The sequence below is a fragment of the Xyrauchen texanus genome, chromosome 3 (genome assembly GCF_025860055.1).
Source record: "Xyrauchen texanus isolate HMW12.3.18 chromosome 3, RBS_HiC_50CHRs, whole genome shotgun sequence".
Classification (NCBI taxonomy): Eukaryota; Metazoa; Chordata; class Actinopteri; order Cypriniformes; family Catostomidae; genus Xyrauchen; species Xyrauchen texanus.
The window spans coordinates 20,839,818-20,862,494 of NC_068278.1; the positions used below are offsets into that span (position 1 = coordinate 20,839,818).

The window sequence follows — 22,677 nt, forward strand, 5'->3', positions numbered from 1 at the left end:
CCTCAAGGAAACTTTGAAATTGAAAACCTCTACATACACTCACTATTGATGTCATCTCTGCACACCCATGAGTAACAGAGAACTATATGTCATTTTGAATTGTATTCTAGCGTGATAGGACGCAGAATTTAAGAGACAGAAGGTTAAATGCTATAGTATCTGGTGTAGATTGGTTTGTCTTTTGTTGCCCTGCTTGATGATCGTTTCCCCAGTTTGACGGCCTCATTTTGGGAGATGGAGAGGGCAACATGAGTCCACTGCATTGGCGGATCGAGCTAATTGTGCTCCATTCATCATCAGGTGGCATCCAGGGACCCAGAGAGGACAGGGCAAGGAGAGCAGGGGGAGCAGAAGCGTTCTGAGGTGAGGAGGGGGGTCGCTCCAGGGGTGAGGGGCATCATCGGAGAGACTGGAGAACTGGGCAACTATCAGGTTGACCTTGAGGCTGATGGAGTGCCTTGCCCGCTGGGTGTGGAGGCCTGGGGAGTAATGGCGAAGGTGAACCTGGCTCTCCAGCAGCTCCATTAGGGCGTAATGCTGTTGTTTTTGTCAGGGAGCAGTGGGAAGCAGAGGTCGGACCCAAAATAGTCTGGCTAGTGTTCTCCCCGGCTCTCAGATGAAATGTTTACAGTGTTATTTATCTGCATGTCACAGCACAAGACATGCCAGGAGGCAGTTACAATTGCCTCTATGGTAGTTTTCTGTAGGCTCTTCCTTAAAATGAGGGCCCTCATGATCAAAACCTGCCTTTGATATGTGATTTGAGGAAGATGATGTAGGAAGGAGGAGATAGAAGGAGCGAGATGCATATGCAACATGAAAAGTGAAGAGGTGTATCTCTTAATTTTTCCTCCATGCTAAAAAAAATTAATTTAAAAAAAGAAAAACAGCTAAAACCAGCCTAAGCTGGATGGCAAGTCTTAGCTGTTCTCCCAGCCTAGCCATGTTGGCTGGTTTTAGGAGTTTTGGGCACTTTTTAGCTAATAAGACAGGGAGATCAGCTGGCATCTGAGCTAAACCAGCAGATTACTAACTTGGCCAGTCTGAGAGACCAAAATTAATCATTAAAGATCACCAAACAAGTTTTGGTTGTTATCATTTTTATCCCCCAGCAGGGCTATTTGCTACTATGATGGACACAATTTGTATGATCTACACATAGAAGGGTTAGCTGCATTTCCTAGTAATCAAAAGCAACCTTATACTGTGTAGTCCAACCAACGAAACTAATGCGAAACACAATTTTTTTTGCCTGATTTTGTTCTAAATGATGTCACGCAAATTCATTCTTCGAATTCATATGAAGGAAATTGGGGCCTTAAGGACACACATAGAAACCGTACTCATTCCACTGAGTATGGTTTGTTTGTGGTTCCTTTTGTGGTTTGATTGATTAGTGCAATTTAGAAGCAAATAGTTACCAGTCCGCTTGCATTTCATTATGACATAATAGCTTGATTGAGATTATTTGTGAAACCACCCTTAAAAGTTATTTAAAAAGGGAATTGAATACAGCCTGATTTACTGTCACTTTTAATTCAATGTTAACTTGACAAATCTGAATAAAATACTGTTCAGTAGCCGCTGAAGAGTCAAAATGACTTTTGTTAAACCTTGGCCCAGAATGCTGTCTCAAGAGTGAATTCCACAGTGAGAGCTTATGGATCTCCAGGGAATAGCTCAATAGCTCTTTTGCTGCCCCTGTGGTTACATACTGTTGTGTGGCTTACTGCATCTGACCCGATACATATTCCTGGAAAGCATCACTTGGGATTTGAGGGAGAGTAGAAACTGGGGATTTGAAGTGTGAGGACAATGCCTCTAAACTTCACACTCATGGTTCTTTGAAACCCACTGAAGTTACTTCCTGTTCTTTCTTTTTGGAAAAGAATTAAACATTTTCACAACATTCTGAACATGACAGTTTTTAGGAAAACTTTATTAAACCTGTATGAAAGATTTTGTCTGAGGCATGGTGTAGTGGTTAGCATACATGCTTCTAACATGTTGAGTCATGGTGCTCTCAAAAGGAATCCATCCTGTGACATTTGCCGATGCCATCCCAGTACTTTCCATTTGCTCAACTATAAAAAGGGAAAATGTCTTTAAAAATATTTAACATAAATATATGTTTACAAAGAAATATCCCACATGTGTTGATTTGAACTAGATTATCTTATGGGAGGATCAAACAGAGAAGTCCCAAATTGCATGTACACTATATAACATTCTCATATGGCTACTTATGAGTAAATAAAGTAAACTTATTTTTTTTTTTTTTATATTGCAATTGAGGTTCTGTCAAAAGATTCTTGTTTATATTTACTACTTAAAACCATTAATGTGTGTGTGAATATGCCTCTATGTGAACTGTTTTCCTTTTGATGTGAAGTATTTTTTGGCATGCTGTATTTGGGGTAGCAGTTATTGGGATCAAGCAAGCAGTCAGGGGAGTTTCCGTTTAGTCTGACACACACCTCAAATCTAATTAAACTGCAATTTTAATTAACCTCCCAAAGTGCTCAGACACGAAGATGAGGAACAATTTCATTGACAAGCCTTTCCCTGTACGTCTCTTCCCCGTCCCATTCATTATGAATAAAGTGCTAATGAACTACTTTTGGAAAATTAATGCACTCATCTATTTAAAGTGTTGTTTTCCTTTTCATGTTTTCGCTGATAAGAGGTGGGCTTGCGGCTGTCTGAAGGGACTCGTGTTGGCTTTATTTGCCATCCGAGGTGTGGAGCTCTTTTCCTTGGTGATATCACTCTCTACTTCTGGGTCAGTGCGCCTTTGGCTTGAAATAAGAGAAGACAAACAAATACTATGTGTATACAGGGAGCAGCCCAGCCCGGGTGAAATGATTTTATTTTCATCCTGATCTCTATCTTATCTGCCTCCTTTGTTAGCCTCACCTTTAGTGCTGGGTAGATCAAAGAATCTTGTTTTCTCTTCCTCCGAACACACCAAGGGAAGGGCGTGGGTGTGGATTAGGCCCGGTTGGGGGTCCGTCCTCATGCGTTGGGGCTCTGGCTTTGGTGTAAATGAAGTTTGGTGCCTCAGGGACATTGGTCCCCCTCCTGCTGTCGTTAACAAACAAGATATGCCCTCTACGAAGTGTCTGTCCTGGTCTGTGCCAACCTTATCAGGCTCCCACTATGCTGGGTGCCCATTGTGAAGGAGTTGGAACCTCCTGGTGGGACAGCGAGGTGCGAATAGCCTGATGTTGGGAACTGGCTGGGATGGACGTGCCTCTGCTTGCCTGTAGCACTAGCAGCCTTAGGGTGTTTGGTAATGGGGATATGCCAGGGGTACCGAACAGCTGCACTCATCTTGCGCACTGCTTAATCATAACTGTGTTGCCATGTGCTTTCATTGTGGAAGTCTGTTCATTAATTTGTCAGCCATTGATGTTAGAAATGATTAGCTTTTAGTGTAATTGAGGTGTCATTTGATAATTCATATTAGCAATTTTACAGTAAGCATTGCACTTTAAAACAGAGAACTGTGCTCTTAAAATATTGGTGGCTTAGCCTAGTAAAGTAAAGTTTTGGGTTAAAAACATCTTAAGCTCCATTAACAGCATCTGTGCCATGCTGTTGATTGCCACAAAAAATTACCCCGACCCATACCTCCAGTTTGTAAAATCAAGAAAAAGTCATGTTTATAGTAATGCACTTGCTCAATGGAAGTCTATGGGGCAAGGCATTCCAGAGGGTTTATAGGCAGAAATGTTAAGCTCAGATGTTTGTTAAAGCATTTAAATAAATTCTTCTATACAAAAATGTGTGCTGTAAAAAGCAAAAGAGCTGTAAAGTTGTTTAAATCCACATATTAGTGGAGGCACAGTATTGGGCGTTCATTAGTTTTACATGGTCATGACATACAGTAGCCAAGTTGAAATATTGGATATAACTTTGTCACGTTAAGGATAGTAAGCTATTTTATAACTCTGGTCTTTATTTTAGCAAGCAGTAATGTTATATAATGTTTTAATGTTATATAAAGTTATATAAAGTGTTGTGGCTAGGCTTTTGAAAGTGTAGCTCAGTACACTATGTATCCCAGTGCAATGCCTTGCCCTATAGACTTCCATTGTAAGTAGAGTACTGTAAACACTATTTTTTCTTGTTTTTGCAAACTGAGAGACAAGGAAATATATTTCTATGATAATCTACAGTATGTCAATAGAGCCTAAATTATATTGAACCTGGAACATTTCTTTATAGATCTGAGCTGGTAACTTTTAGATTGTACAGTAGGTTTTCAACCAAAATAGGTTTAGTGCAATCGCATCACTGTGTGAGTTAGTAATTAGCAGCTCTAAACCACTAAGGAGCGCTATAAGCATAGAATTTCAACAGGCAAGAGTTGAACGCCTCAAAGCTCATTCTCACAACATCACGACATTCAGTTGGAAGTGGTAGGGCACATTAAGCGGTAATCTTGTTTTGCCAACCGCCATAAAAGAGAAGAAGAACAAAAACAAACACAAGAAATCCAACACAACATTGATTTGCTGACCGTATGTTGCTTTGGAGATGCATGATTAACAATTTACTGCAACATTCAGCGTTCACATGGATGCCCACCGGAGGATTATTTGTTCACATTTTATTCATTTACATTTCATTATGAGCGAACATCATTAGACAGCATATTCAAACAATTGTAACTTCCAAAAACTTTCTTGACTCTGAGCCTGAGCTTTCTTTTAATGTGCCAATAGGTTGGTCAAGATTGGTTTAAATCGTGCAACAGTTCAATCCATGAAATATCACCATCAAGCCCATTGAACAAGGCACTTACTCTCCAGTAGCTCCAGGGTAACTAACCATATAATAAGTGTACTGTAAGTTGGTCTGGATACATTTATACGCTAAGTAACCAATTAGAACTGTGAATTTGTGTGATCTAGATTTACAGTTGTTTACCAGAGCTCAGCTTTGACACTATTGGAAGATAATTTAAACAGAACTGATTTTTGACTAAATATCAATTTCCCTTTGCCTGCTGACATCCACTGTGCCTCCTGCTGTGTCTTGATGTGTGTCCGCATTACGTGAGGAAGAAAACCTGAGGTAATGGAATGCCCGTGTGCAGCACTAATGGCCCACAACTCAGTCAGGTTCCACAGCGGAGCTCCTTGAAATGCCTGAGGCAAGGGGCCTGGGCTGGTGGGCTCTTCTGCGGCAGGTTGCTACTGCACGTAGATTGGTGTGTAGGAGTGTGTGTGAGAAGTGCGGAGGAGCAGTGAAAACAAACCTCTCCCCATGCTAGTGTTATTCCAACCTCCTGCCTTCCTCAATCCACTTTTGAAGGCAGGAAATCAGTGTTAGCTCATGGTTTGAGGGCCATGTGGCAATGGTTTAGACTGAAGAGACCCATGACCTGCACCTCCACCCTCGTACATACACACACACACACACACACACACACACACACACACACACACACACACACACACACACACTGATACCTTGTCCCTCAAAGTCCTCATATAGGGCCTGATACAATGTAGTGTATGTTGGACTTTTGTTTCAGTTGATAACACGAACCAGATGGGAGTCCAGAGAAGAGCGTCTTGTTAAATATTTGCTAAGAAAAATAACCCTGGGATGCGGTCTAATTATATCTATTTGTCTTGTATTGCTTTTTGGGAAGGCAGTGTGGTTATGCATGCTATATAGGGGTTCATTTTTCAAATGTGGGATCCAGCATGTAACATGGGAGATGGATGGTTGAGTGTGTGTATGTGCATTGAGGGACTATGGACAGTTTGATGTGATTTTTTTTCTGGAGATCCTTCTCAGTTTTATAAACACATGCATATTTCTTAATTTCTGGGAAATTGTTGCTGAAAAAAAAAAAAAAAAAGCTGGTCTCTTAAGCTGGTTTGCTCATCTTTGCTGGTATCCTAGCCTGGCCAGGCTGGTCTGTATGCTGGTTTTAGGTAATTGTCAACTATTCAGGCTGGGAGACCAGCTTGTCGATGAGCTAAACCAGCTGAAATTAGCTAAGATCAGCAAACTATCTTAGTTTTTTGTTCTCCCCAGCAGTAATGGTTGAGTGATTCCAGTACCAGCCTCATTTAACAATTTTCTCAGTCTTGTATACCTTTTCTCAGAACAGTTTTCCATGTTTAACCCATTTAATTTTTTTACTAGTAGGGTCAAATTTTGCTTAGTTGCTTAATAGGACACTATAAAAAATTGCAAACAATAAAGTGACATGTTTTTTTTACTAACTTTTACTAACCAATATTGTGGGGGAAAAGGAAATGATAAACCAAGAATAAATGCATATTTCTTTTTATTTTAACTTTGGTTCATCTTTTGTAACAATACTTCAAAATCTGCAATTTTATAATGGGACTCAAGAAGTTACCTATTCAAAAATGAGGCTCCACTTACATGTTTACTTGTCCTGTAAGCATGATTTATATGAGTAAGGGCAATCTTATTAATGAACCAATAATATACCCTTTAAACATTATGGGCTCTATTTTCATGTGCTACACCCATGCTAAACGTCATGTCCAGTTTTTGTTAGAGCGCTAATTCTAAGTGCAATATTTGTGCCAGCGCAAGTGGGCATGGGTGGGAGTGTTTGCGCCACTGTGGGTGTAGGCGCACACACTGAGGGTGTATTGTATGTAAATGAAGTGGCGCAAAGCACAATTTGCTATTTTCCTGAGAAATATATCATTGCTCTTAAGATGTTTCAATACCACCCCTTAACTCAGCTCAAAATCCAAATCAAGATCCTACATTTGAAATTTGGAGATTCCACCAGAAGGTGGCAATAAATTCCATGTCCAAATTTTTAAAGTACAGAACATCAAATGATGTTCCTTCAATTGCTTTTGAAGCTGTTTGTTGAAAAATATATATGAGATTTGTGTTACTTTCTAAAAGTTATGGTTTATTTTTTCAATTATTATTATTTTAATTGTAATTTTAATATGTATTATTATACTTGTATATTTAATTTAATTTTGATTAGTAATATTCCACCTGTTGTCGTACAGTGAATTTGAAGTCACTTTAAAAGGGGCTGGTGGAAGAAGTTGGAAAGAGTAAAATGGCTGGATTTAGTATAGTTTTTTTTTTATATATATATATTTTCATTTAGTTTGAAGTGTAATTTGAATTTAGAAGTATTCTTGATGATTAATGATTTACATTTTTCAAAATCAAAATGATGTGCGTATCAATACAATCACTGTTAATACTATCCAAAATGTGTTTCAATAGATGAAAATTATTATGAATAATTACTTAATTTAGTGGAGCTACATCCAAATTCTGACGAGAATCACAGTATCCATGTGAATAAATGGAGTGTGTCACTTTCCTAGAAATACAGTATGTCTGACATCCATCAAGGATGCGGTGAATACACAAATAAAGTATTTTTCAATTCTTCTAATTCATTGCATCCAGTACATTTACAATACCAACTTCTTATATGCTGTCTTTGTTTAAATCATTGGTGCTTGAGAGAATGGACTATACAGGTGCTGGTCATATAATTAGAATATAATCAAAAAGTTGATTTATTTCAGTAATTCCATTCAAAAAGTGAAACTTGGATAATTTATACATTCATTCCACACAGACTGATATATTTCAAGTGTTCATTCCTTTTAATTTTGATGATTATAACTGACAACTAATGAAAAACCCCAAAATCAGTATCTCAGAAATTTGAATATTGTGAAAAGGTTCAATATTGAAGACAGGTGCCACACTCTAATCAGCTAATTAACTCAAAACACCTGCAGAGGCCTTTAAATGGTCTCTCAGTCTAGTTCTGTAGGCTACACAATCATGGGGAAGACTGCTGACTTGACAGCTGTCCAAAAGACGACCATTGACACCTTGCACAACGAGGGCAAGACACAAAAGGTCATTGCTAAAGAGGCTGGCTGTTCACAGAGCTCTGTGTCCAAGCACATTAATAGAGAGGCGAAGGGAAGGAAAATATGTGGTAGAAAAAAGTGTACAAGCAATAGGGATAACCGCACCCTGGAGAGGATTGTGAAACAAAACCCATTCAAAAATGTGGGGGAGATTCACAAAGAGTGGACTGCAGCTGGAGTCAGTGCTTCAAGAACCACCACGCACAGACGTATGCAAGACATGGGTTTCAGCTGTCGCATTCCTTGTGTCAAGCCACTCTTGAACAAGACACAGCGTCAGAACACAAAAAGGACTGGACTGCTGCTGAGTGGTCCAAAGTTATGTTCTCTGATGAAAGTAAATTTTGCATTTCCTTTGGAAATCAAGGTCCCAGAGTCTGGAGGAAGAGAGGAGAGGCACGTTGCTTGAAGTCCAGAGTAAAGTTTCCACAGTCAGTGATGGTTTGGGGTGCCATGTCATCTGCTGGTGTTGGTCCACTGTGTTTTGTGAGGTCCGTCTACCAGGAAGTTTTAGAGCACTTCATGCTTCCTGCTGCTGACCAACTTTATGGAGATGCAGATTTCATTTTCCAACAGGACTTGGCACCTGCACACAGTGCCAAAGCTACCAGTACCTGGTTTAAGGACAATCCCTGTTCTTAATTGGCCAGCAAACTCACCTGACCTTAACCCTATAGAAAATCGATGGGGTATTGTGAAGAGGAAGATGCGATATGCCAGACCCAACAATGCAGAAGAGCTGATGGCCACTATCAGAGCAACCTGGGCTCTCATAACACCCGAGCAGTGCCACAGACTGATCGACTCCTTGCCACGCCACATGGAGCTTTGGCACCAGTGTAAAGGGATCAATGGAAAGGAGGAGGCGAGAACCGGCTTGACAATATAAATAATAGTTTAATGAGAAACTTAAAAGACACAAACACACATGACGGACATGTCCGTAAACGATCTCTCACTCGTCGCTCCACCTTTATCCCTCTCTGAGGCTTAATTTGCCTGATAAGGGACCGGGTGTGTATGATCACAACCCAGCCCCGCCCTCCGCCCTGCCACAATTTTACTTTCTTTTAAAGAGCTTTGAGACATCATCTTTCAGAGGGGCACAGTGGAATTAAATGGCTCTGGCCACGTGAACATTTAAAGCACTCGTGTAAAAATTTTCACATGAAACCATGACTGTCTACACTTCATTTATAATTGACATCTTTGTGTAAAACACAGCAACAACTTTTTTTAGACCCTTTCAATTTCAAATTTGGGATTAAATAGTTTAAGTGCAAATAATGTGCAGGATCAATGCAAGAAGTGTATATTTTCTGTGCTGTTAGTGTCACATAACATAATTGCAATTTAATACGATTTCCTGAACACCCCTCCTGTCTGCCATTTGCCGAAAAGCAGATAGTCCTGCTCCAAACTCATGCTATTTGTTGAACCAGTGTTGCTATGCCAAGCCTATCTGGATGCTCAAATTAAAAGAATTTACATTCTTTGGGAAAATCAACTTTACTTGGCTCTTCATATTAAACTGGGATAGGCGAAGGTATTTTACATTGAGAAAATGACAAACTTCATCTTTAAGTCTCTTACGTAAGCATATCTCTTTGTAGAGAGAGATCTGTCTTTTTGTGCTTTGATTTGCACTGTGGGTTTTGATCCAGAGGGTCAGTACCTGGTCGGCTCATTGAGGACAGTATCCATTGCAATGACATTTCAGTTGGTCTTTATGAAAGGCCCAAGGATGGTGACTGAAGTATTTCCAGATAAGGCTGGGCAGAGTTGAGCAGAGGCCTGGAGCTCTCATAAAGCAGACCTGGGGCAAAGGCACAGCGATGCTCACTGCTACATTGCAGTGCCCTCCTGCTAGTTCCATTTTGCCTGGTCACTTAGTTTTTTCTTAAGTGCTGCCAGTCCATTTGTGTAGCTCATCTAGAGGGGTCTGTGAGATGGTTTGGGAATCTGAACTGTAGTTGATTTTGCTCATTGCTAATAGACCAGGTTTTCTCATCAAATGGTTCTTCAGTAGAAGAAAGGGTGAATATCTTGAAACATGTCAGGTTTATATTTCACCAAAGAATCAAAAGAAAGAAATACAGAATTATATTTTGCTTAAAGGAAGTAAAGTCTAATTATAAGACCTTTTATTATAGTGTATTATATTAATAATTGTTTTGTGTGTTGTGACATTTCTTTCATGACAATTAGGCAATCCTGCAATTCTCATTTCGTTATACCAAAAGGAAAAATCTCATTACGGTCTAAAAATTAAATAAACTAACTCTCATTACTGTCGTGCAAAAAAATAAAATGAAAAATATATAAATTAAATAATCATTAGTGTAATTATATAATAACGTTTTTATACATATTGGCAATGTTTTTTACAATTTTTTTAATTGGATTTAATTTTAATAAAAAAACTATTTTGTCATATTTGTTGTACTTTATGTGTATTTAAATAAAAAAAATTACAGTATATTTGTACAGCATGTATAGTTAAAATCTTAAGATCAGAATCTAATGAGAAAAAGGGGAAAAAAAATGTTACAAAGTAAAACGTCTGGACATATTAAGATAATGAGAATTTGGGAGGGAAATGTGTTTAATTGTCCTGAATATAACATTTGCAATGCAAAATATATTAACGGTTCTTAAACAGGCTTCACGTTCTTTATGAAAATAAAGAATTATTATTTAATTCTTATTTAATAATAATAATTATTAATAATAAAATATTTATCATAAATCCAAAAACTATTATTTAGGCTAATGTATTTAATAATTTTTATTATTTAGACTTTGGTGTGTAATGTGACCCCGAGTTGTTTTCATTCTGTATACGTTTTGATAGTTCGATTTTCAGTTTTTGGGTAGGAAATGGATAAACAGCATGAATGTTTGATTTGCACATGTGGGTGGGCATGAAACGCCCCTTTCCACTGATTGGTCAACCCCCCAAAAAAATCAAAACAAGCATGTACAACCCTCCTAATATCTATACCATGATCAATGGAAACATGTAGATGCTTCACGAAGCAACCCCACCCCTTCGTCTATTTAGTTTTATTTAGCTGTCAGCTATCAACATCTCTCAAAGTGCACAAAGCTGCATGACCCACAGTGTGGAGTGGATAGTGATTGCAATTATACTATCTCTCAGTATGAACTTGTGACCTGATTTATCCCTTGTATACCTCAGATCGGTAGTGACCTGGGACCTCATTCCACCCTTTTCTACCTTTCTACCTCACAATGCCCCAACTCTTCAATATTCCTCAATCTATCTGTTGTGAATAGTGTAACGTAAAAATGCAATTGAAAAATATACATTCTTTTCTTTAAGGTGAAGATTACATGTATGTGTGTGTCTCAGCACATCAACAGTCTCTGTTTGTGTATCCACACTACATTCTGTTTAAGTCCGTCAGCCCAACTGTTGCATGACTGTTCATGTACTATGAATAAAGTCAGAGCATTCTGATTGTGGAAATATTTAACTGAGGCTTATTTTTGGGGTCATTGTGGCCAGTTCTGTAATTTGTCAGCCATCAAAAGCTGAAAAGTAAAGGCTTTCCGTGCTCATGCTAATGATGGTGGTGACGGCCACAATGATGCCATCACTGTAAAGCCTGGTCAAACATGGCTATTCCTCTCAGAAAAAGAAGCATAATGAATAAATATCCTCTTTATTGTTACAAAAAGCATGATGATTTTTTTAAAAATGTTTATTGCAGCATGGAGAACTTGGAGTGTTCATAAGCCGAGAGTGAGAGCTTTGATGCTCCTCATGCTCGTTCAGCTGTGTAAAAATGCATTTGCCCAGCCTCTCTCTCTCTGTCTGTCTCTCTCTCATTCTTGCAGGACTCAGAGAGAAAGGGTTTCATGAACAAGCTGTATGCCATTCAGGATGTGTGTATCAGTGTGCAGAATGCTCTGGATGAAGTGGCCTCCTATGGTGAGAGGATAAAGAAGTGAGTCTCAGCTCTCTCTGCTTGTGCCTGAGCAGACGTGGGCATCTCAGTGCCAACCTTTGTCACATCTTACTCTGCTTGTTAAATACACACACAAGGATTTTTATACTGGAATTAGAGCAAATATAATACTGTATTTTGAAAGATCCCTAAAATGTTTTGCATGATAATCATAGTTTCTGTTATTGTTAATACTGTAAAACCATAATTCACTTATATGGGTGCACCTTTAAACAGCCCTTACAAAGATGTACTGTGACGATACCATAGTACCAGGGACTGGCAATCTTTTTGACAAGAAGTGCCATTTTAATCTTTCCTTGTTGTTCACCCCCGGATGCATATATGTAGCCTATATGTATGTATAACATAGCGTGTGTTTCAAAAGTCCAGTTGAGAAAATGCTTTTATTTAATTGAACAAATGATCATGAATTCCAGAGTTTCTTCAAAATTTGTTATGTCCTCCTTCATCTTTAATGACAGCATACACTTGAGCTGGCATGAACAAAACCTGACGATCAAGTAAGAAAATGTTATATTTTCCAGTTTATCTCCTGGTTTAATTGAACATTTTGAATCATACTCAGACTTTTGAATCCCACAATATGTGTTTTGGTGTTTTCAGAGTCATTGTGCTTTAAAGGGATAATTCTCTCAAAAATGAAAAATCTCAAATAATTTTATCACCCTCATGCCATCCAAGATGTGTTTGACTTTTTTTCTTCTGCAGAAGACAAAGATTTTTAGAAGAATATTTCAGCTCTGTAGGTCGATACAATACAAGTGAATGCAGATCAGACCTTTGAAGCTCCAAAAAGCACATAGAGGCATTATTAAGGTTATTCACAAGACTCCAGTGGTTAAATCCATGTCTTCAAAGAGATTTGATAGGTGTGGGTGAGAAACAGATCAATATTTTTTACTATAGATTCTCCACTTTCATTTTACTAAGCACTCTTCTCTCCTAAGAGGAGTTCTTCTGGTGTTTTTGCTGATTTTCATTCTTCATGCATACCGCCACCTACTGGCAGGGAGGAGAATTTATAGTAAAAATGTACTTAAATATTGATGTTTCTCACCCACACCAATAATATTGCTTCTAAAGACATGCATTTAACCACTGGAGTCATATGGATAACTTTTTTGCTGCCTTTATATGCTTTTTGTGGCTTCAAAATGTTGGTACTGTTGTGGCAAAAAAATTATTAACCAACCATTATCACTGCGTAAGAGACACTCTGAATCAAACAGTCTTTTAAAAGACTTTATTCTTGCAAGAAGGACCCAGTCATTACACAGGAGTTACTCTGTGACACAAATGACGTTATCAGGAAAGGCTGAGCTGTTTTTATAACTCTTTTCCCCAAGGTCTCCAACAGAAGCAGATCTTCCCCCTCTACATTCCTTTGCAATGACTATTACTGATCAATGAGTATTACAATTTCTACAACAGTACCATTAACTTGCATTGTGAGGATCTTCATAGCTGAGATATTCTTCTAAAAATCTTTGTTTGTGTTCGGCAGAAGAAAGAAAGTCATACACATCTGGGATGGCATGAGGGTGAGTAAATGATGAGATAATTTTCATTTTTGGAAGCAGGTATGTTTGGGTGAACATCTCAAACATTGATAACACAGGTTTCTTATTTGCATCATATGATGCAAAAAGGAAAAATTAACAAATAAAGTAAGAAAATATAGTATGTTATCCACTTTATGTGACCGACACAAAGTGGACACGTTTACTTACACGACTCCATGAAAGTGAAAGTGCCTTTGAAGTGTGAATGGTTTGCACAAGCTCGTCTGTTGTTGACCAGGGCAGTTTCGTCACACTTTAATGGTGTTTAGCTTCCTACTGAGCTCATAACTAAAAAAAACAACAACAAAAAACACGCTTCGTCATTATAATGAAAGATTACAAAGTGGTAGATTTGTATACCACATGTATGTGCAAGGGACTTCATAGAAATAAAATATGATCCTCTCTCTCTGTTGATCGTGTCCCTGTGTTTAACCCCATGACACAGGTTGCCAACCCATGGTATAGACAGTGCCATTATCAGATAGCAATACCAAGGTACTTTGATACATACCATGCCACAGAATGACAGCCATATTAATATAACATGTTACAGTATTTACCTGGTACGCTAAGGTTCTTCAAAGAATACTATGGGATTACTGTTATATCATGCCCCAGAATGTTTCAGAATCTTTGTCATTTTTGCAATATTTTTATTTGGTGGCTAATACAGGTTTATTGTAGTAACTGGCATAAACTATGGTTATCATCGGAAATGCTTGTAAGAGACAAGTAACATAAACAAAGAGCAATTATTATATTGTGATATTATACATTTTTCTCTGTTTCCAGCACTTTCAACTGGACCGTGCCTTTCCTGAGCTGGATGACCATAGTTGCCCTGTTTGCAGCCACTCTCGTAGTATATTTTATTCCTCTCAGATACATCGTGCTGGCCTGGGGTGAGCTACCACTGTTTCTCTGAAACAGTGTCATATGTGAAGAGATAACGTGTTATATGACAGCATATGTTCATGTTACACTAAATAAAGCAAACATATTTCAGAATGACAAAGAATTATAAATCGACTAATTTCATAATAGATCACTAGGGCACATATTTTAGTGGCAGTTTAGGTGTGCGTGCTCAAGGGAATTAACACCAGCACAGCAGAAGCACAGTAAGCTGCAAAGTTCAGTGCAAAGTTGCTACTAGCTGATGTCATGTGTGTTCTTTTGTACAGTGTATCAGACTTAAGCTGAAACTCAGGTCAGAGAGCAGCGTTCTTGTCAGCTCAATAGCAATTGATCCTTTAAAGCAGGGGTCTTCAATAGGGGTCGGCCAATTATTGTTTGATCTTAAAGGGGTCATATAATGCAATTTTTGTACAAGTTAATATGAATCTTTAGGGTCTAAATGAAAACTTTGTAATATACTTTTATTAAAAATTCTCATTAGTATTTTAAGAAAACACAAATTTTACCTGCTCAAAAACAGCTCTTTTTTTCAGCACGCCGTTTCAGAGCATATGACTTTAAATGATAATGAGCTTTGGTCACCCCGCCCCTCCGTTCTGGAGTTATTCTCCGTATAACTGTTTTTTTGATAAAACGTTACACTTACTTCTTCTGGAGGTGCAGAGGGAATATAAATAGTTTGTACCGAATCTTTTTTCAGCAGCAGCTTCTTAGCAAAACCAGCTTTATACTGACCTCGTTTATAAAGCAGTCTGGTGAAAAATGATTCGCGCAAACATGAACGCATTGACGTTGCTCGTGGGGAATATTCCCATCGTAAACAAAACTCAGCCTCTGCGTCTTCAGCGGTTCAGATTTAGGAACATCAAAATGACTGCTGTGTTCGTTATTACACCGAAGAACAGAACACCACAATCGCTTAGGCGCCATTCTGCTCCAGTGTATCAACAATGATGACGGACTATGATTGACAGCTCGCTCACGAGCGAGGGCGGGTCTGTGTTGAAACACTGCTGTCAATCAACAATCCTGGGAGGGGCGTCACACGGTCGAATGGCTCGATTTGAGGCAGGGGAAAATATATAAGGAGATTAAAACAAAAACACTGGATGGATTTTTATCATAATAGGATTGTTGTGTACAGGCACAGCCAACACACATTTCAGTACAATCAACTTGAAAAAGTGCATGTACCATTATATGACCCCTTTAAGCAAATTCTTTGGTGAAAAAAATAATGATAGTAATAATATTGAAAATATGTATTAAACAAATATAAAATATTAAGATAACTTTAACAAAGCAAAACTTAAGAAGCTAAAGTTCAGATAAATGTTGAATTGTCCCACCAACATTGTTTTAAAGGGATAGTTCACCCAAAAATGAAAATTGTCATTTACTCACCCTCATGCCAGCCCAGATATGCATGTCTTTCTTCTGTTAAACACAAAGATTTTTAGAAGAATATTTCAGCTCTGAAGAAAGTAAGTAATACTTACTATACTATTTAATGGTGGCCAGAACTTTGAAGATCCAAAAAGCATAAAAATGTAGCATAAAAGTAATCCATACGACACAGTAGTTAAATCCATGTCTTCAGAAGCGATATGATAGGTGTGGGTGAGAAACAGATACATTTTTAAGTCCTTCTTTACAATGTATTCTTGCCCCGCCCAGTAGGTGGCAATATGCTCATATAATGTGAAACACCAAAAACAAAAGTAGAATGTGGAAGTGAAAGTGAATATTTAGAGTAAAAAAGTACTTCAGTGTTTATCTGTTTCACACCCACACCTATTATATCACTTCTGAAGATACAGATTTAACCACTGAGTCATATGGATTACTTTATTTGTTCTTTGAACCTTCAGAGTTCTGGCCACCATTAACATACATTGTATGGAAATATTTTTCAAAAAATCCTTGATTGTCTTCTGCAGAAGAAAGATAGTCATACACATCTGGGATGACATGAGGGTGAGTCAATTATGGGAGAATTAAAATTTTTAGGTGAACTATCCTGTTAAGTCAAATTAAAATTGAATATTTTTTAATGGCTTAAAAGCATCATAACAAATTACTGTATGTAAATACATTAATATGGAATTAAATGCATTCTAGGCAAGGCTTATATGCAACACTCAATTTTATAGAATGTTTAACAGGGGGCCCCTGCTCCATCTCTATCTACCAATGGGTCCTTGGACCGAAAAAGTTTGAAGACACTCTGCTTTAAAGTAGAAAAGACACTGGTTCAGAACCATACCTTGCTCTAATGAAGCATTTCTGCACTGCACTCTTCCCCCTTTAAAGTGCCACTGTTGTTTCAACTTTCAGGAGTGAACAAGTTCACCAAAAAGCTACGAGACCCATACAGCATCGACAACAATGAGCTGCTGGACTTCCTGTCCCGAGTGCCCTCAGACGTTCAAGTGGTAGGTCTTCCTTCCTTCATTCAATCCTCCTTTCTGTGGCTACATCCATTGAAGTATCTGAGTGTGGGCTGATCCAAACAACCTCTCCATCACCAACATACACTTGCACGAGATACTTTTTACCCCAAAAGTATTTAAGAAAAAATACAAACACAATTGTAACTCTGACACCTGCACAGAGATTATGTAATGTCACTGGCATAGCTGTGTAAAGTGATTTTAAATTTTTTTGAAGGAATGTTGAAGAAATGGTGATTCCATGTGCAAAAGTCACATTCACAATGTTAGGGTGTTCTTGATGGTGGTCTGGGCATTGATTTGCAGTTGCTATAGTGTCTGTATAATATTATGGTAAGTATAAAAAAGTAATAGTGAAACTATTATAACATGAAATCAGATGTATCCAGTGTATGAGAATGTATTTATGGAGAGTTTTCCAGCTCCACGTTCTATTTTCTGTTTTTTAATTTATGCTTCCTGCTTATGGTAATATGCATAAACGCAGAATCAGGGAATTCTATTCTAGTCATTACAGACAGCCCTGTGACTCATTTCCATAGAAAGAGTGCAAGTTGTTGACTTTTTAAACTCACAAACTTCACCTAAACTTTTACACCCCTTATGGCACTTTCTTCTGCCAAATTATGTAATGCTACTTATTATTTTATCAATTTAACTCCTTATAATTGTATTATTATGGTATTCCCTAATGATTAGTCTTAGTGAGGAATGTGATTCATAAATTTTGGTGAGTTAAGTTGAATGTAAATGGGTTGCAGTGTTTTCAATCTGCACGTGTCTCTTAGTAGATTTATGGACTTCTCACTGTGTTGTACCGAGTCACGCTTTGTAATAGAGTATAATGAGTATAAAGCAGTAATCCTCTCCTGGTCTGCTTCTACATTAACCGTGAGATCTCAGTTTTGCAGTCCGCCCCACTGTCCCTTTCATAATCAGCGCCGTTCTGTTTGAGCGGCAAGGTGCTACCGTTTAACTGCAATTAAACCTAAGCTCGTAAACACAAGCCCGGCCTGTTATCTTGCTTCCTCTGTGTCGGAATAAACCCTGTGGCGCTGACGGCAGGGGTGACACGGGACTCTGATCCAGGACCAATCGCTTGCCACATCAGCATAGACACGCTCGCCTTTGATGGGCCCGGGGCAGCACACTGGCTTTGATCTTTACAGAGTCATAATCCCTGGCCCCTGCGTTGCTTTACATAAGCCCTGCAGCTGCAGGTAGCCTGCTGTAAATTAGCCCAGTACAGCTAGGTCGCCAAGATATATTTACTCCAAACACCTGGAGCCCAGAAGGTCCCTGCAGGTAGGAGGCCTGAAGGAGACCTGGCTAATGATGTACTGTAAGGTTCACGCTTAGAAGACCAAGCCACCTTGGGCCTTCTACGCCCTATTATGGCTTTTGATTTAGGACAGTCCAGAAAAGCAGCCTTGGTATTAGCTTGCGGACTGTACTTGAACATCAATGTGAACTCCCGGGTGTGGAATGTTCCGCTCTGCATCACAAAACTGCCTGTGGAGGTCCGTTAACCTCTGTTTTCTGGGTTAGAGACAATGGGCGAGGTCGAGGCAGTGCCTTTCAGGGACCTCAGAGACTCAAACAAAGCATCCATGCCCAGGGGCCCAAGCATTTTGCACAAATGACAAATGGAGTACTATTTTTGAGGTTCTGATGTGACCCACGCCTCCTATACTGTCCCGTGATAAAAGCACTGCAAGCCGAGAGAGTCCAGCATTGCCTCTTTTGCAGATAATTTGAAGGTGCCTCAGAATAACGTGAACTGATGAGCTTCTAATGACGCTTTATATAAAGGACTTCTTTGCTGCAGTCTGTTTGTACGTAGTGTCTTTGGGTTGGAGCATAGAATTCCCACAGCTCTGTGAGTGTACACCATTACTCAACTTCTTTGTAATATGTGGAGTGCACTGCTGGTATAGGTACATGAATTGTATTCATTTGCTCACTGTCATGTCATTAGAAACTTGAAAGACCTTCTTTCTTCCATGGAACACAAAATAAGATGTTTTAATGATTGTTCATGCTACTCTAAGCATATAGTGATTAAGCTGTCTTAAATGCCACACTTTACACTGTGCACTTACACTATTCATCTAGTGTATGAATATTCTAAGAGTAGTATCGTCTCAAATGGAAGAGGTTTTTTATTAAACGTTTTTAGCATTAGTGTGTTACCCAACTTCAATCTAACACTTACGTTTCTAACACCAGCCACTTTATTAGGTACACCTGTACATCTACTTATTCATGCAATTATCTAATCAGCCAATCATGTGGCAGCAGTGTAATATATAAAATCATGCAGATATGGTAAGGAGCTTCAATTAATGTTCACATCAGTCATCAAAAGGGGAAAAATTTGATCTTAGTGATTTAGACCATGGCATGGTTGTTGGTGCCAGACAGGCTGCTTTGAGTATTTCTGTAACTGGGAATTTCCTGGGATTTTTACGCACAAGAGTTTTTTAGCCATGGTGTAAATCACTGAGATCACATGTTTTACCCATGCTGATGGTTGATGTGAACATTAACTGAAGCTCTTGACACATATCTGCATATTTCATACATTACACTGCTGCCACACGATTGGCTGATTAGATAATTGCATGAATAAGAAGATGGACAGGTGTAACTAATAAACTGGCTGGCATTACTCCTGATACATTCAAAAAATGTCTGTGTCTGTCTACACTGCTGTTTTCAGGTTTTTCCAAAAGTTTCTCGTCCACTCTGAAATGAATAAAAAAATGCTTAAATACGCTTACTTTGAATGCAAAAAATCATCGTTCTTTGTACAGTCTGAAATGTAAACTTCCCATCACCTTTGAAGGAATGCAATGTAAAGGATGTACAAAGTAACATTTATCTTTAACAATGCTATCAGATGGATAGCAGCCACAACAGCGGTGTTACAGCATGGGCCACCATGTTGATTGTTTTGGTTGAATAGATCACATGACTGTGCCAAATGACAAAAAATATGTAATCGTTTTCAGATATTTATCAGTTTCCCTTGTCCACACTACAACGCGAAGACGGCCTTTTCAAATTTATCCACTTGTGAGACATTTTCAAAAAGCTCAGATTTTGCTGTCAAATACAAAAAAACATAGAGAAAAAGATGCGTTTTCAAACGAAAAGTAATTGCTGTGGGCCAATTATACATAGGCGGCCTCAAATATACATATTCACATATTCACACTGCGTATGTGATGGTAAAGCATTTAACTCACATTTGCATGGTGCGGTCTTCACATAGGTTTTGGTTGTCACCACATTTTCCATTTTATTTATTTATTTATTTTTGTGCCAGATAAGCTCAAATAGGCCGCGGCCACTGAGCATGAAGTGTCCAAAATTCTTCACTCAGTTATTTTAGATGAAGAAGAACATCATCTGGGTACTCTTCGTACTCCTCTTCTTGATGCAATTTTCAGTTGGAACACAATACTCACACTACTTGCACTTGTACAAAATGGCATAGGATAGTACAGACAATTTGGCACAAATGTGTTTTTGGGTGGCATTATAGAACTCCCAGAGCTTTGTCGGTGTATATCCTTACCAACCTTGCTAGCATTATTTTGAATGTAATGTTAATTTCAGTGTATACAGAAATTATATTTATGGTTTTATTAACTGCCTGAGTTAAAGGAGTCTTGAAGAGCAGCCAGGTTAACTGTACACTATACACAAATGCTCTGGGTATTTTTAAACTTAGATGTGTTAGTAAACCTTAATACTTAACAGCCTGGTGTACTGAGCGCATGCCCTTTTAACCACGCTGCTGGAGACCTGTGATATATCAAACCTTCTGTGAGGTGCATATTCTCTTTGAATTACTTTCCCAGTTTACACACTATGTTCTTGTCATGTATCTGCCTATAGCGACCTCAGAGAATACCATTTCCTACTGTGCGCCTGCCTCAGTGCTTTGAATCACGTCGGAATAAAGCACATTCTGATATAATTCAACCTGCATTACTGACTTAACAGTCTCCACCAGGTGTCTAAGACGTGTTGTATCACATGCTTTATGGTGCCATTAGCCAATGGAGGCAGTGCGTGCATAACTGGGACGCTAGCAATTAGCATGCCAAGGGCTCCATTATAGCCTATGCAAATTTCAGAGATTAAAATGCAGACGTGCATACAGTTCAGCTCTGAGCAAATTCATCACCTTCGAAGGGCACACTTGAGCAGGGAAAAAAGTAATTTTTTGTTTTCTGAGGAGAGATAAAGGCGATTGTGCATGTTCTGTGGTTTCGGTGTAGTAGCTCAAACTTTCCTCCACTGTGCATATCAAAGGCCTGTCTTTGCTGCACCAGGGGTTTCTATTTAGAGTTTAAACAAGCAATTAGCGCACTTTACAGTTACCTAAAGTTGCTGAAAAACTTTCCTCAGTGCTTTATGCTCTGCTATTTGCCTGCTTTCACCTTAACACGCTTCTTTTTTCCACAGTGGATGTGAGAGCGGGAATCTCTTGTCTATGGGCGTCTTAAGTCCTTTTGTTTTCTTCTAGAGATCATTTAATGCCCCTAATGCAAGGTTAGGTGTCACAGGAGATGAAACAGGCACAGTTTTTCACCTCCTCTATAAACAGCATAGCATAGTATCATTAAAAATGTTCAGCTTTCATTTGCTTATTTATATTTGCCTACCGCCCATGTGGCTCCAAGCTTAGCAGTGGGATGACATTGCGTGCTCGGCAACGGCAAGTCCCGGGACGACGTCTGACACTGCTAAACGAAGCACTCATTCATGTGGCGCCCCCTCCACAAGAGCGCACTTCAAAGTGTGTTTTGTAGTGCAACTGTCAACACGAGGGAGCAGAGCGAGGGTGGAGCAGTCTTTGAGCAGCATAAGGTCTCTACCCATCGTCTCGGCGGATGTTCTCTTTGTGCTCGGCACTTGCTCCAAATTGCCATCTCACCATAGTCACTTTAGCTCCCCCTTATCTCAACTACTAAAGTTCTTTCTGTTGTTTCCTTTTTTTACTTTCTCTGTGTGCTTTTTTGACTCTAACTAGTGTGCTATGTTATCTTTGGCAGGACAGTTCTCTGTCATTAAAGCTCTGGCATTAAAGCTGCTGTGCTCGATGAATCATACAAGGTTGCATAACTGTCACCAGTTAAGTGTAATAGAGCCTCTGATGTGCCATGCCTTCTTTTTTGCTGAGTTTCTGTCATAGCACTACTTTTGTTTTGATTGAGGCTTTATTGTTGTTTGCCTTGACACATTTTCTTCTATTAGATTCACTAATGTCAAGTTTCATCGCCTCACCTTGACACCCAAACTTTTTAAATGTAGTTCAAGGGAGGCTTCTAAAGTCAGACACGACCATGATGTGTTTAAAGTGAATACGAAAATAATGACCCTGTTAGGCTGCATTTTAAACAGCTCTTTGAGGAAGACAAAAGCTAGGTCTTTCTGAAATTCTCTAGTAAAACTCTAATGCAGATATGGCCCCAACTGTGGACTTAAGTAAGAAGTATGAATACCTACTAACTACCAGGAGTAAAACAGCTTTGCGAACTTCAGTGATATAATCACACCTGAACTCACTATTTTAATTTTATTAATTGGACATATCTGTCTGCGATGGACTGGCGACCTGTCCAGGGTGTCCCCCGCCTTTCGCCCAATGTTAGCTGGGATAGGCTCCAGCCCCCCGCGACCCTGTACACAGGATAAGCGGTTGACGATGGATGGATGGATGGATGGACATATCTGTGGCCATTTAGCAAGCATTGTGATGCTTCTATCAATTGTCCATATTTACATTTTGGCTTTGTGCCTT

General features: G+C 38.9%; 1 protein-coding gene across 5 annotated transcripts in view; it reads left to right on the plus strand.

Moving 5' to 3' along the window:
• Window positions 1-22,677, plus strand: part of mctp1a (multiple C2 domains, transmembrane 1a) — a 229,609-nt gene that overhangs the window by 196,429 nt on the left and 10,503 nt on the right. For all 5 annotated transcript variants that reach the window (XM_052106496.1, XM_052106499.1, XM_052106498.1 and 2 more), the window contains 3 exons: window positions 11,790-11,899; window positions 14,281-14,390; window positions 16,744-16,841. In XM_052106496.1, coding sequence (XP_051962456.1) covers window positions 11,790-11,899; window positions 14,281-14,390; window positions 16,744-16,841 — 318 coding nt within the window. The remainder of the gene's footprint in view (window positions 1-11,789; window positions 11,900-14,280; window positions 14,391-16,743; window positions 16,842-22,677) is intronic.